Below are 16,072 nucleotides of genomic sequence, written 5' to 3' on the forward strand. Positions count from 1 at the left end.
GAAAGAAAGGGCTTGGAAATGAATAGTCTTCAAATATCCATTTACATAGCCAAGTGTTTCTGAAAAATTAACAGTGAGAGGGATGAAAGTAGTAACAGCTTTCATTTTAATATATCTGGGGAACTGCAAATGCTTTGTAGCTCATTTAAATACCTCACCCAGTGCTTGGCACTTACAAGGCTCTCAAACAAGCTTTGAACTTTGCAGGATCAGTTCTCTGAAAACCTCTAGGACCTTTCACCTGTGGGATTGAGATTCCAGGGAGGAGATGGTATGGAAATCTGCTTCAGGGGGCATGGGATACATTTTTGATTAGTCAGATTTAATGGGAGCTGCTTTCTGGTCCTGCAAGAATAAAGAATTTGCTTATGAGAGTTCTTTGTGTGTACTTTTACTGGTATTGATTTTCTTTCTTATATAACAGTACCCTGGAGAGCTTACCACTTCATTCTAGGACCCTTTAAACTTGTTCAATACTTTCAACACTGCTCAAACTTTTCTACCAAAGAGCTCATAAGGACAAGTAAGAGCAAATACCTATTATGAGGTTCAGGGGACAGAATCCACTATGAGACGTACGTTCTTGAAGTCTCTTCTATACAAGTGTATATACATTTTCCTTTCTATTCCATAGTAGATCATTGATTGCCTTAATATAAATAAGTTCTAGCCAGGCTCAGTGGCTCAAGCCTCTAGTTCCAGCACTTCGGGAGACTGACATTGGTGGACTGCTTGAGGCCGGGAGTTTGAGACCAGCCTGGACAACATAGCCAGATCCTGTCTCTACAGCAACAACAACAAAAAAATTACAAAATACAAAATATAAGTTTTAGATTACCTACTACCATCTAGTAAAATAGATGCTGCAGGGAGATTCAATATAGATTTGCATTCTCCTTGGCATATCATATAGTCTGAGAAGCAAGGATTAGATTGGATTATGGGAACACAAGAGAAAGAAGAAGTGGCCAGGCTGTGCTAGATGCATATGGTGTAGGGCTGCCTGTTTCCCTTCCTTTAGTTGATTTTTAGACTTGTTGAGAGATGACCTCACCAGAGTGCTCCACTGAAGCTCTGTTCCATAGGCTGCTATACTGCAAAAGTGACCTCTTCATCTGAGGCTCTGAGAGATGATTTGAGATCCCTGTTTCCAACCTGGGGTAGGCTTTCCCTACAGACTTTCCTGTTCTGGTTTCAATTAACACCTGTCACTGCCAGGCTCTGTAGGAGAGGGCAGAAGACATTCACGGGCTGAGGATCAGAGAGCACCAACCTTATACACCACACCTGCCTTGCTGAGCCCTGCCTGCCCATTTGTCTGCAACTTCCCTGGACTCCTGTCTGCTTGGATCAACAATATTTGCCGGATTCTGTTTCCCTAACCAAGCTCTTCTTTTTTTCTAGCCTCTTACCAACAGTGCTTGAATGTAGGCCCTTAGGATACTTTAACAATTAAACTCGGTGACTCTTTAATAGTGACATTTCAAAGCCCAAAAAGCTTCTCTTAAAACAAAAAGAGCATGAGTATAGGTTTGTGTACAAGGCTCTGTTGTGTGAACCTAGTGCCCAGAACTTAGGAGACGAAGAGGATTTTCATCCTTTAATTCCCAGCCCTTACTATCTGTGGGTAGAGACAAGACAGAGGGCTCTACTAGAGAGGTATGAGCTACCTGGTTGTTGTAGGATGGTTCATCAGTGGTGTGGATGTGGTTAGTCAGCAGCAGTTTTCCGGACAAAGTGGACGCCATGCTTGATGTTGAGAAGCTTTAATGTTTCTTCTTACAGAGTTTACCCCATTTTGAGACTGGAAAGACTGAACAGAATTATGGCTCCAAGATCTTGTGTTTCTGAAGTGTCCAGGGTCCCTTGCCCTTAGTGGACATCCATTTTCTGTATTTTAGGAGCAAAGTAAAAAGAGGTGGCAAGAGCCATGAGGATAATAAATGAGTATGAACTATACGCCAGGCCCTGTGCTAGACAACCTTCATGTGTTATCCCATCAGATCCTCACAGCATCTCAGTAAAGTGGATCTGTTTGCCTGCAACTGAATCCTAAAGAGTTAAGTAACCCATCAAGATATCTCACAGGCAAGAAGTGGCACAGCTGCCTCTCTCCTCTCAAATTTACATCTCTCTCAGCCAAATGCTTGGGTTCTTATCTTCTAGGTACACTAAAAATTTGACAGAAATTCTCAGAGTTGCTGAGTTTCCCAATCCTTACATGATCAACAACCATGGCTACTGAATAATGTCAGAATAATCAGAACCAAAAGAGCTAATTCTCTGGATATCTTTGGCCTGGGGAAAGCTCCATGTTTTTATAGAAATTTTAATTGCATTAAAGTGAAGCACAGGTACAAAAGATAGACTTTATGAGCCACAGTGATCTTTTAAGTATACTTTTTTCCAGGAAATATTTGATTTTTACTATGCTTTTTATGCCCTCTTATTCTCTTAGGTTATAGAATTGGTTCTTTTGTATTTTGAGTAAATCTCTCTCCTTTGTTCATAAATGTCTTATGAATAATTTATGTCAATTATAATGAAATAGAACCCAAGTACCTTTACTACTATAGCATTTTAATAAATTCTGGCCATTGTGATGGACGAGAAGGTGAAGACTTCTCTGTGGATGATATCTTTTTCTCTACTTATAGGCAAGGCCATTCTCAGCTCCTGTTGCCCACACTGCCCTGTCCCATGCTGCACCAGGCTTCATGCGTCTCCCCATTAGCAGTGTGGAACATACGCACGCTTCACAGAAACCTCTCACAGAAGGAACCACAGTTAGTTCACTTGGTCCTGTTGTTTCTTTTTTTTTTTTTTTTTTTTGAGACGGAGTCTGGCTCTGTTGCCCGGGCTGGAGTACAGTGGCCGGATCTCAGCTCACTGCAAGCTCCGCCTCCCGGGTTCACGCCATTCTCCTGCCTCAGTCTCCCGAGTAGCTGGGACTACAGGCGCCTGCCACCTCGCCTGTCTAGTTTTTTGTATTTTTAGTAGAGACGAGGTTTCACTGTGTTAGCCAGGATGGTCTCGATCTCCTGACCTCGTGATCCGCCCGTCTCGGCCTCCCAAAGTGCTGGGATTACAGGCTTGAGCCACCGCGCCCGGCCGGTCCTGTTGTTTCTTAAGTCAGAGGGAGTTAAGTTCACAGGACAGCAGCATTGCCTTTAAAAGCAGCTTGCACATTTGTATTCATTATAAAAGTAATAAAGCTTATTAAGATAGCCAACAATTTGGCTTTGCTTTCTGATAGCTCAATCTTTTTTCACGGGAAGGCTTTTTTTATGAGGTCTTCTGGGTAACATGAATCTTGGGGAAGGTGGACAGAGGGGTGTGATACATTGCTAATTGACACTTTAATCATTGCCTTTATCCCCATCACAAGTTATTTTCATTAGTGATTTAGTGACTTCAAGTGTCAGCTTTGGTGTGATACTCACCAAGATTAAAATCCAGGCTCACTGACTGTGTGACCACAAACAGGCTTAACATTTCTCTGTCAGTTACCAGTTGGTAAATTAAGAATGATCTGATCTCTGTATCAGTTTCTTTATTGTTGAATTAGGATAATAGTACATTATTCTATAGTTGGTGGTTGTCATTGTCTCCATGTCAGCCCCCTAATTAGGTGACAGAGTATGTAATATTCTCCCTCCCTTTCCTTTCTATTTTATTCCCCCTCTCTTTCTACTTCCTCTCCCCACTCCCACCCCACTTTCAAAGGGAAATCAATTTCTTGATGGAAATGCTGAGTGAGGGTCCTTGTCAGAGCAGCTGGGGAGCAGGGAAAATGTGAGATGACAGCTTTGAGAAGGGACGCTTGGCTGCCCAAGCTAATAAAATTTTGTGGTCGTTGGTTTTATGACTCACATTTCCACAGCTGCTCTGGCAGACCCCTCTTAACGCCTTCTTTTCTAATGATCAGGATGTGTAAATTACCATGTTGGGCTTATCAGTGGTTGCTCATAATGTCTTGCTTTGCATGTGAGCAGAGGGGCCAAGCTCTTCCCAGCCACTCTCAGTAGTGGGTAGTCCTTAACTCCTTCATCTCAGAGACAAATGCCAAGATCTCCCAGGGCTGCGCACCTGCTCTGAACCCTGGCCATGGTCATGGCTTGTCATTGTCTCCTTGCTGCAGACAGGATTTGAGATAGAGGGCAATCAGGAGAAACTGAGGGTCCTGGTCTGGGAGTGGGGCGGAGGCTGTGGCTGTGGCTGTGGGCAGACGAAGGGTAGGGAAGGGAAAGGCACTTCCTTTGGAAGAAGGCAGGTCTGGTTCTGAGTACTGGCTTTGCCGTCAAAGCTTTATGGTGCTGGGAAGTTACTTTACCGTTTCAAACTGGTTTTCTCATCTTCAACTTGCCTTTTCACTTAATTTATCATGAATATCTACCTATGTTACCAAATATGGATCTACTAGTTTCTGTAAAATAGCTGCATGATGTTTAAAATACGTATTATGTAATTAACTAAACCATTTCCCTACAGTTGGTGGGAAATGTTTTTGTCCCCCTCAAATTCCCATGTTGAAGCTCCATTTCCTAGGGTGTCTGTATCTGGAGAGGGGGCCTCTAAGAAAGTAATTAAGGTTAAAAGAGGTCCAAAGGGTGGAGCCCTGAGCTGATAGGATAAGTGTCTTTGTAAGAAGAGACACAGAGAGAGCTGGCTCTCTCTCTCTCCAAGTGCTTGCATCGAGGAAAGACCATGTAAGCATGTAGCAAAAAGCTGGCTGTCTGCAAGCCAGGAAGAGGGCCCTCCTAGAACCTCACCTTACCGGCACCCTGATCTCAGACTTCCAGTCACTAGCACTGTGGGAAAATAAATTTCTGTTGTTTAAGCCCCCAGTCTGTGGTACTTTTGTTATGGCTGCCCGAGCAGACTAACACAGATGGACATTCAAATTGTTATAATTTCCCCTTATTATAGATTATTAAGATGAACACTTTTGCCTAATATGTTCACTTGCTGGATCATAGGATATTTCTTTTTCCCTTTTTTTTGTTATAATTTTTATATATACCAAAATGGTGAGAGGATACCATAAACTTCTATGCACCCATCTACCTACATTTAACAATTGTTATCATTTAAGGGCACGAGCAAAAAATTGATCCCCAAAAAAGGCTGTTATCAGTTTATAACCGACTCTCCCACCTCACACATACACACACACACACAAATAATGTAACAGAGAAGATGCTTTTAGCTTTGACACAGAAAGAAGTCCCCAGGCCTTCAGTTTAAAGAGGAAAGAAAACGTCTCTTCCCAGGAGGGCTATCTTTGGTCAGACTCATCTTTTTATCCTCTGCCTATTTGTCTCTGTCTGTCCCATGTCGCTCCCCACAGATTCCCCAATCCTTAAATGCAGGAGTCCGATCTTGGTGTCACTCTGCTCTCTGCCCTATCCAGGCACATGACCAATAGGTCCTTTATTTGTCCTGGGAGAACTTGGCCAGCCCCTTGAATATGAAAGGAAAGAATGGTGAGGAGGCTTTCCAAGCTGCCATTCTTCGCTGGTTACAGCAAAAATTGTATGGGCAGAATCTTCTGTTTCATATTCTGAGAGACTCTGTCGTCAGCTGGTGAACAAGCCTCTCTGGAGACGCGGGAGGCAAGATGCATGCACGGGTTACCATGGGGACAGACAAGCTGCCATAAATGTTCCTGCTCTTAGCTTGACGAGGTTTTCACAGTTTGGAGTAATTTCTTTGTCAGTCGTCCATTAAGTCGCTCCTAATGAATCACTGGGAGTGTCTGCTCTTCACATGAACCTTGGGTTAGCATGACTCAGGCAGAGAGCAGTCTTAAAAGCAACAGCGAGACAACAGGCCATCTTTAACTGGTGGACTTTTTGCAAATCGAGGGGCCTCTGACCTGAGGAAGATTCTGGAAGTCACCAGAGTGGGCCAGGAGTTCATGCTGCTGTTTTAGATTAATCGTTTGCTTACTGGTCTCAGCCGGTAGGCTTGTGCCTCCCAGAATCCTATGTGGCTTGATGTTCCTGGGGAGAGAGGGAGGAAGGAGGTTCCTGGCAAGAGAAAAGGGGTTCTAAGAGGACCACTGGGCCCTCCAGCCCTGACATCCTCTGTCATTTGGAGGACAAGAATATATGTAGTGTGTCTGTTCTTACTAAGTGCCACTTTCTACATAAAATGCATATTTAGGGTTCCCTCTTCCTTCCCCTCTCCCCCGACTTTAGTCTGGTCACAGGTTCTTGCATGCTGGGTTGAAGGCACTGTGGAACTCAAAGGCCCTGGCTCCCCAGCATGGTCCCTGTGGCTCCAAGGCTCTTCAGGACCAGGCTCAGCCGCCTCTCCAGCCTTTTTACTCACCGGCCTGCTCCAACCTCTGCCAGCCTGACAAAACACTTGGATTCCTTAAGCCTGCCACAAACTTTCTTACCCCTGGAAAGACAGCTTCCTGTTATCTGGAGTCTTCTTCCTCATCCTATTGTCTGGTTTGAACCTACTTTTCATAGATGTCAGTCTGTTCAGGAAGTCTCACATGACCCCCTGAAAGGCTGAATTAGGTACCTCACCTGTCCCCATAGAACTCTCCTCTCAACAGTGCTCAACAGTGAACCCCTGCAGAGATGGAAGGGCATCTTTTTGCTCACCTCTTTGTATTCACCTTGAGCCTGCAGAAAGATGCTTCACACTGAATGATACTCTGTAAATGTTAATTGAATAAGCACAAATGTGTGTGATTTCCCCCGGGTGAGGAACCCTTTGGGCCAACCCACAAAATGGAACCTTCTTCTCATCTCAGCATCTCTGAGATGTATCAAGCTCTGCTGTGCTAGGTGTCATGACCCTTTGCCAATTAGCCTATAGGATGTGCTCAAGGAGAGCGCAAAGGCTTGATTCAGGATTTTAAAATCAATGTAGCTAATTAAAAAAATAACTTGTTGAACTGAAAAACAAGTTCAGAAACAATTAAGATAATTAAAATGTCACCACCTTAATTGAGACGAAGTAGTGAGCTTAAAAATAAAGTTAATAAAAAAAAAGTTACATGAAACTAGTAATTAACTGGCTTTTGAATTTAGTGCTTTACAGCTTAACAAATCTCTTTAAATTAATTCATTCTTGGTTTGTTCCTTGAGAAAAGTTTCTGTAAAAAGTCATTCTGGAAAAAATAATTGGATATGTGCTGGGTGCCAGTTGACTCTTGAATACTTCTGCATATAGGTGGGAAAGATAAAATTAACCTTTGGTGGGCACCTGCTCTGTGCTAGGGACGCTGTCCTGTTTGGGTCCACAGGAGTCCTGCAGGTTTGGTGATAGAAGAGGTAGAGAGGACACAGGGCTTTGTCATCCTCTGGGGATGTCTGCGTCCTGTCACTCCTCGTATGCAGAGAGAGATTGAAACTTGGAGCAAGGTCCCCAAGAAATCAGTAGCACCATGACAAGGAAACTTTGAACCCTGCTCGGGGCTGTCACGCTCAGCTGTCTCTCCTACCTTCTCACCTGCAGTTTCCCCTACTTATTAAAAGGCCTCTCAAATGCCACTTATTATTCGGATCTCTTATCCTTCTCTTTACAAAGTGCAGCCGCAGTCCTTTCCAGTACTGGTGCTGGGTGCCTTTCAGGAGCATCTGTCACCCTGAGCGTTGAGGCTGCGAGGAAAAACGTATTTGGGAGGCCTGCGTTTAAATGGAAATGACACACTCCTCATCCCCTTTCAATCCCAGTGTTGCTGTTTTTCAAAAACAAAATGCGGCGAGGTGATTAAACAAACACTGACAGCTTGATTTGTTACTGTTTTGTTGCTCTGTGAAGTTCATTTACTCTAAATAATTTGCATACAGGTTTGAAGTATTCAGATCCTAGTAATTGATTTTTAGCAGACTTGATTTCTCTATGCAAATTGTTAAGTATGTGTAGGGAGTTTAATAACGAACAGTTTTTATTTATTAGTATTTTGGGTTGGAGGTTTTTGGTTTTTAAAGAAATGTTAGCTTCCAGAAGTGGAGGGTGGTCTACAGGAATTAGCCTAAGGTGGGGTGACAGATGGCAAGACTATAGGAACAAAATTGACCAGACCATGGTTCCTTTGACTCAGTTGAGGGATGGCTGCATTCACAGGGGGTAGGCTGAGGGCTCAGGTGTCCAGAGCTGGGCACCCCACCCTCTTGGGGAAGATCAGGGCTGGTGACCTCATCCTGTGGGGTGTACTGAGAGGGAATCATGGCCCATCCTCTGCAGCACCGGCTCACCTGGCTGCCCCCTCCTTTTACCCAGTAAGTCTCATTCTGCCCCAAAAGCCTCTCAAGAATATGGTGCACCTGGGCCCTTGGTGTGAGGTAAGCCCCCCAATCAGCTTTTTAAAGAAGATAGTAGGAGATTCTCATGCTTCGAGCATACACTGGTGAAGAATTTGGGTTCTGGAGTCACAGCCCAGGTTTGTTCTGCATCTCTCATTAGCAATTTATTTTTAAGACCTGCACATTAATAACAGCCACCTCCTTTGATAGCTATGAAAATTAAATGTGGTAATCCAATCGGCTTAGTTCACTGCCTGTATGTCAAAAGCACTCAGTGAGTGTTAACTATGGTTCTTTGCCGGGCGCGGTGGCTCAAGCCTGTAATCCCAGCACTTTGGGAGGCCGAGACGGGCGGATCACGAGGTCAGGAGATCAAGACCATCCTGGATAACACTGTGAAACCCCATCTCTACTAAAAAATACAAAAAAAACTAGCCGGGTGAGGTGGCGGGCGCCTGTAGTCCCAGCTACTCGGGAGGCTGAGGCAGGAGAATGGCGTGAACCCGGGAGGCGGAGCTTGCAGTGAGCTGAGATCCGGCCACAGCACTCCAGCCCCGGCGACAGAGTGAGACTCCGTCTCAAAAAAAAAAAAAAAAAAAACAACTATGGTTCTTTGTTACTATGAAAACTCATTATTTACTCTGGGAACAAAAGACAAACACAAACAACTTAATAAACACATATGAGGTGCTTAGCATGTTCCAGGTCTGTTCTGAGTACTTACAGATATTAACTCGTTAAATGTTCATGACAACCACCAAGCAATAGCAGGTGCTGTTTTTATCCCCATTTTCACAGAAGAGGAAAGTGAGGTATGCAAGGTTAACAAGCAGCAGAGGCAGGGTTCAGTCCCAGAAGCTACCCTGCCCTGGAGTCTGTGCTGTTCCCGGCTCTGCTCAGCTGATTCATGATCCTTGTGATTGCACTGTCCATTGAGACCACCCGGGGGGCAGTGTGGCATGTTAACAAAGTTGGCTGCAGAGGCAAAAATAAGCTCAAATTCTGCCACAAAACTTGTCATGTAGTACTGCAGATTTTGACACCCATCACCCTAGGCCAGCCTGTTTTTCTCCATCTCTGACATCCACTCAAGTGAAAATCTCAAGTTCTCTGCTGCAGCACTTGGCATGTATTGGGGGAAATGCCTCATCTGGTAACTATGACTGAGGCTGCCAGTGGTCTAGTCCCCAAGTTTCTTGAGATCTATAAATGTCTTCATCCTGTGGTGTGTGGAAGTGTGAGAAGGGGCAATGAAGGACTGACATGTCCTGCTAAGCTGTTCAAGCAGCAGAAACGCCATTGGATGTTGTGTGTTCAGGACCCTTGAGAAATTTTCATCATTACTGGTCATCTGGTAATCATTCTTAATTGTTGACTCAATTTTGGATGATTCTTAGAGAACGAGTCAAAGTTGGCTGAGCTGTAGTCCCAGGTTTGGCGTGGGGGGCAGTGCCCTGGGCTGAGACCACACCAGCCTCCTGGCTTCTCATGCAGACATCCCCAGGAACCAAAAGAGTTCCACTTAGGACCAGGAAGCTCTTGCTGCAAGTTTCTGGAAGGCCCAGTCTTAGAAGACTCTGAAGGTAGACATAGGGCCCTGCCACCTGCCTTGCAGAGGTTGCCTTCAGCTTAAGAGCTCTGAGTGAATGAACACTCTGTCCCTGGGGCTCAGATCAGCCTATCTTTTATCTCACGGCCTGTTTCTCTCTGCTAAGATCCAAGTATCAGAGCCACATCCCTTGGGGAGTAGATTCTACCAGGTGACTCCCCTAGGACCGGGCCCTGGGTCGTGTTACTTTCCAGATGGGCCTGAGAATTCAGCCTGGCTTCTGTTTACAGCTGCTGAAGCTGCAGCAGTGGAGGGAGCCAGCTAAGCTGTTCAAGTAGGAGAAATACCTTTGGATGTTGTATGTTCAGGACTCTTGAGAAATTCTCAGCAGGCATCTGAAGAAAGTAGCGTGCAGATTCTGGGCCTGGGCAGGAGGAGAGGAACGGTGACGTCCTCCACATGCTGAGGAGTCAGGATGGCTAAGAGTCCAGTGGTTGAGGGCACTGTGACATTTCTTTATGTTTGTTTTGGTTTGGTTTTTTGACCATGTCATTTCTTGTAGAAGTTTTGCTGTACCTGCTCAGGATGCCAATTTGTTTGCATGGGGAGGACATGGGGAGACATCACCTCTCCTGACTGTGGAGAGCAGTTATGAAAGATTTACTACTTAATAGGCTTTAGGCCCCGGAGCTGGAAGATGGCACAATTGCTTTTGTTTTGTAGAGAATTCCCCGAGGCCTCTTCTGTGCCAATGATGAGCATGTGCACCTCAGCATGCAGAGTGCTGATTAGCCGAGGGCCTGCTGCTCAGCCTATTCCAGGAAATGTTGCAATATATGAACTGCCGTCTTTGGAGAACCTTTCTGGAGTTACTTGTTTGAATCAACTCCCCCACCCCCTCCCGTCTCATTACTGCCTCCCCACAAACCACACTTAATAGTCAGATTGAGTATCTTATGATTGCCCGAACATGCCTCCCTGCACTCGCTGTGCCGGTTCACTCTGCCTGGATTGCTTTTTCTATCTTTGCTTTTCAAAATCCTGCCCATCCTTCAAGATCCAATTCACATATTAATGCTCCACCAATCCTTGCCCTAGAAATTGATCTCCATTTTTCTCTTGAGCTCTATTATCATTGTATATGCCCGTCATGGTCCTTATCTAATTCTGCCTTGCACAATAAATATTTATGTGTAAGCTTTCCCCCCTGCCTGGTATATTGTAACTTTGCACAGCACAAACTGTCTCATACATCGTGAAGTTCTTCAAAAACTTAAAATAGGTTGTTTATGCACATAGTTAGTGTTTATTGAATGGAAGCAAAAAACTCTGTCCTCAAGGACTTTTTATAGGAAATGAGTAAACTTAGGCATGAATGAAGTCATAAAAAGCAACACCAGATTCATAACCAAAGAGGTAAAAGTAGCTCTTGTTTCTTGGATCACATAAGATTTGAAAGGATTTTTAAGAAGTAATTCCTGCCTGAGCTGAAGATGCTGAAACTCCCAAAGCACAAAGGAATTGCTCCCCTGATGTTGAGGAAGAATGTGTGATAGACACAGAATTTCCCCAGGCTTGGGCTTTCATTCTGTTCCCCTCCAGCCTCAGAGAACAGCACCGAGGGCAAACACATGGTTGATTTATTTTCTACCTGTTTATTTAAGTAGAAATAGAAATTAAGGCCGGGTGCAGTGGCTCAGGCCTGTACTCCCAGCACTTTGGGAGGTCGAGGCAGGTGGATCACCTGAAGTCAGGAGTTTGAGACCAGCCTGGCCAATATGGTGAAACCCCATCTCTATTAAAAATACAAAAATTGGCCGGGCGCGGTAGCTCAAGCATGTAATCCCAGCACTTTGGGAGGCCGAGACGGGCGGATCACGAGGTCGGGAGATCGAGACCATCTTGGCTAACACTGTGAAACCCCATCTCTATTAAAAATACAAAAATTGGCCGGGCGCGGTAGCTCAAGCATGTAATCCCAGCACTTTGGGAGGCCGAGACGGGCGGATCACGAGGTCGGGAGATCGAGACCATCTTGGCTAACACTGTGAAACCCCATCTCTACTAAAAAATACAAAAAACTAGCCGGGCGAGGTGGCAGGCGCCTGTAGTCCCAGCCACTCGGGAGGCTGAGGCAGGAGAATGGCGTAAACCCGAGAGGCGGAGCTTGCAGTGAGCTGAGATCCGGCCACTGCACTCCAGCCTGGGCGACAGAGCCAGACTCCGTCTCAAAAATAAAAAATAAAAAAAATACAAAAATTAGCTGGGTGTGGTGGCGTGCGCCTGTAGTCCCAGCTACTTTGGGAGGCTGAGGCAGGAAAATCGCTTGAACCCAGGAAGGGGAGGTTGCAGTGAGCTGAGATTGCACCACTGTCCACCAGCCTGGGTGACACAGCAAGACTCCATCTCAACTAAAAAAAAAGAAAATTAAATTTCCCTGGAGGTCCTAACCCTGCCCTCCTTCTTGTTTTTGCCTTAGCCCTAGACCCATCCAAGGACCCCTGCCTGAAGGTGAAATGCAGCCCTCACAAAGTGTGTGTGACCCAGGACTACCAGACCGCCCTGTGTGTCAGTCGTAAGCACCTGCTCCCCAGGTAAGGCGGGAAGGCTGGGGGCTGGGGGCTGGGAGGCATTCTGCAGCTGGCAGCTCTAAGGGTTTCCAGTCTTTGACGTGGGGATATGGGGAGGGGAGAGCATAGTATTAGGGTCACCATTTGTATGGTGTTTGGTGCCTGTACTCCGACTATGATAGGAATCTCAGTTCTCAAACACAGGTTTACAAAGAATGTCCATCTTTATTTCCTTTAAATCTATTTCATTTTGACTCTGAGTCCTGATCTGCACAGATGAGCAGAAAATTCCTTCTTGGTCATTATTGGGATCTTTCTCCTCCCAGAGTGATGCCACGACCTAGGAAACTTACAACTAAGAAAACAGGGGCCAAGTGTTTAGTCTCCTGGTTGCACTGACAGACTCACTGCGATGATTCTTCGAGGTCCCTTGAGGCTCAAGAGCTCTCTGCTTCCATGTCTCCATCGGATGTAGCATCTTTGCCAGCCTTGGTTTTTGGGTCCTGCTTTCTCAGGACCACCACACCACCATTCCTTCTGGGAACATACTATTTCCTCAGGGTACAGCCCCTGATATCCTCTTTTCCCCAGCCCAGGGGGAAGTGTCCCCTGTCTTCTTCAGGGTCCTTAAAGTCATTGCTCTTACGCCTAACTGCAGTCCCAGCATCATCTATTCAGTGGGTTCAGGCTTTCACAAATGATGGATGCAGCCTTTCAATTCAGACTGCTCCTTCCTTCGGTCCTGTAAAAATACCTGAAGCATGAAAGCAAACAAGTATACACATGGAAATGGGCTTTCTTTAAGAAGGGAGTCGGACGGGGCAGGGATGAGGGGAAGGCAATTTCAGTGCATATTCTGCATTTCTCCCTGTACTGCCTGTACAATTGAGAGGTGTCACAATGGGGCTTTTACCCGTGTCCATTTCCCAAGGGGGTAATATGCTTTGCCGCTCACCTGCAGTGCACCATGACCTTAGGCAAATAAAGCAACCTTTCTGAATATAGATAAAGATTCCCACTTAAATCTGCTCCCCACCGAGAACTTTTGCTCTATATCTCCAGCTTGAGCTGGGACCATGCAGAATGAGTCCTATCCCCTCCCTCTATTCCTGAAGTCCAAGCAATACTGGTCCCCTTGGCTGTTCCTCTTGGGGTATGTTTTAATTTCCCTCAATCTTGTAAATGGTTTCCTCTGGATGTGCCTGGGGAGCTCCTGCCCTCTGAAATCATGGTCTGGCAGAGAAATGGTGCTCCTGACATAAGGTGAGCATCTAGAGCAGCCCCCACCCCATACCCCTCTGGCCTCTCTAAGCCTGGCACCTGCAGCAATAGACCTCGCCTCCAAGGTCATCTTGCTCTGGGTCACTGTCAAGGTTATTTTTAAAATAATCAGACTTTGTCTCTACAAGAGCAAGATGCAAGGTATCATAATGTGCTTTTCTGTGTCCCCAGATTGAACTGTTTTCCTGGTGGTAAAGCTAGATTGCATTCCTGAAAGACTTCAGCCTGTGCTAGCATTGTGCTCAGCACTGTTTCCTTGAGTTCTTTCAGCCATTTTGTAAATTTGGTATTTATTTTGTCTCTGCTTTCCAAAGAGAGGACTGAAGCTAGTGAGGCATTAGTAATTTGTTTGCAAGCAGCAGCATGATTCAAACCCAGGATTGTCTGCCTCCAAAGTTTATGGTTTTCACTACTACAATATGTTGATATCTTTATTTTACCTGTTATTGTCTGCTCATCCATTCAATGACATTCAACGAAAAGGTATTGAGGCTTTAGGCACCAAGGCTCTGGAGGTAAACAAGATACTCTATTCCTATCCCCGAGAAAAGTCAAGTTCATTGGGGAGTGGTATGTAAAAAAATATTTTTGGGGGGATTTCTTATTTGAAGTTCCTTTTAAGGTATATATTATCTGAGAAAACTAGCCCAGAATCTCCTGCTACATGCAATGTCTTTCTTCTCGGATGGAGGGAAGATGTGGCCATATTAATTAAAAATACCCAAATACCCTTTGGGATGGTGCTCTAGGTTGTTTAGCCATGTGTGTTGGGTGTGTGTGTGTGTGTGTGTGTGTGTGTAAGTGTAAGATACGGAGTCCATTGCATGTTTCCTCCTACAATGCAGAATATAGCCCTTTCTGGAAGTGTTAGACATTTTTAGTTTTAAACTCAAATCGGTTTGAGACCTACTCAGCAACCTTATTGATATTCACGCATATCCAGGTGTAAATGGTGTTTTTCTGGGCATGCCATGTTTCTGTGTTGGAAGCACCAACACTATTGTGCTTGTGTTGAAATTGTAATCCTCATCTTTCACATCTCCTGGTGACCACAAAATTACAGTGGCTAAGAGCATGGATTTGGGAAGGAGACCCATCTGGGCTCAATTCCCAGGTTGGCGATTTCCTTTTCCAAGTGGCCTTGGCAAGTTACTTTATCTTTCTGAATTTGTGCTTCTTTATCTGTTAAATAGGTTTAATGACAGTGCTTCTACCATTCCTCTTTTTCATTTGCTGGAACACATCCTCTAGCAATTCTTACAGGGAGGGTTTATGGGTGATAAATTTTATGAATCCTTGCAGAATATTGTGTGTGTGTGTTTGAGTGTTCAATAAAATGGTGGTGTGTAAAGTATATAGTCTAGGTCAAATAATGACAGCTGTTTGTACAATTATTGAAACAATTATGATAATAGTTATTATTGTCTACTTCATTTCAGAAGGTCAGCCAGAAATCTCCAGAGTTGCAAGTTACTGACTACAAAGTAACTCACTACGGGTGCCTTGGTCCCTACCCAGTTTGATTGTGCCTGCCTCTGCAGTTTCTGTAAGAGGAAGCCTTTGCCGTGCAGCGTGAGGATGACAGCATCATTTCTGCTGCCCCCTTTACAGTTCACAGCAGGTGTAGACTAAGAAGATGATGGGATTTCTGATAATTGGACCCATTGATTCATTGGAAATAGCCAAAGAGGAGGTGCTGGCTGAGATGGCATGCCCACTCCTTTATCAAGGTCTGGAAGGCAGCCTGGCTCAGGAGGCCTGAGTGTGTTTGCTGTGGTTGTATGTCCAACCTTTCTTCTCTTCCTCTTAGAGGCTGAATTACTCAGCCCACGATATCAGTTGAGTGCATACCTCTTCGAAGGGTCTTGGACACCTTCCCAGAAGAAACATCTGTCCTTCCACATTATACTCCAGGGGGTCCCCTCTGACCAGGGAAACCATGTTGGCAACTCTATTTATTCATCAATCAGGGAAATAATCTTTCTCTCTGTGAAACATCTGTAGGCAATCTCACCAGCCAAGCTGGCCTCTGCAGCAGCTCAAGAGGCAAATCTCACCTGCCAGACAGTCAGGAGTGCACACAGAGAGGCAGCCAGGCCAGCCGTTAGCTGATTATGAGGCTCCAGACTTAGGCTATCTTTGCAAGCAGATCAAGACAGAAGGACAGTGAGCACATCAGTGAGAGAATTTCATTAGCTTTCCTTGCCTGCGGAGATTGAGTGAGCAGAGGAGCTGTTTGACACACACGTCTGTGACTGCAGTGTGTCAGGGCCGGCAGGCAAGCAATTTCGGGGGGGGGGGGGGCCAAGCAAGGCAGGCAGCCCTCCCCTGCTGGAATTCTTCTCCTTGATTAGGGTGGCATTTGTATTTGGTTTCAGGTAAACTCACATTCTCTTTGGAGA

General features: G+C 45.2%; 1 protein-coding gene across 2 annotated transcripts in view; it reads left to right on the forward strand.

Moving 5' to 3' along the window:
* Window positions 1-16,072, forward strand: part of SPOCK1 (SPARC (osteonectin), cwcv and kazal like domains proteoglycan 1) — a 540,425-nt gene that overhangs the window by 361,026 nt on the left and 163,327 nt on the right. For both annotated transcript variants that reach the window (XM_033181134.1, XM_033181135.1), the window contains one exon: window positions 12,299-12,413. In XM_033181134.1, coding sequence (XP_033037025.1) covers window positions 12,299-12,413 — 115 coding nt within the window. The remainder of the gene's footprint in view (window positions 1-12,298; window positions 12,414-16,072) is intronic.

Source organism: Trachypithecus francoisi, unplaced genomic scaffold, assembly GCF_009764315.1.
Source record: "Trachypithecus francoisi isolate TF-2019V2 unplaced genomic scaffold, Tfra_2.0 Lachesis_group2, whole genome shotgun sequence".
Lineage (NCBI taxonomy): Eukaryota > Metazoa > Chordata > Mammalia > Primates > Cercopithecidae > Trachypithecus > Trachypithecus francoisi.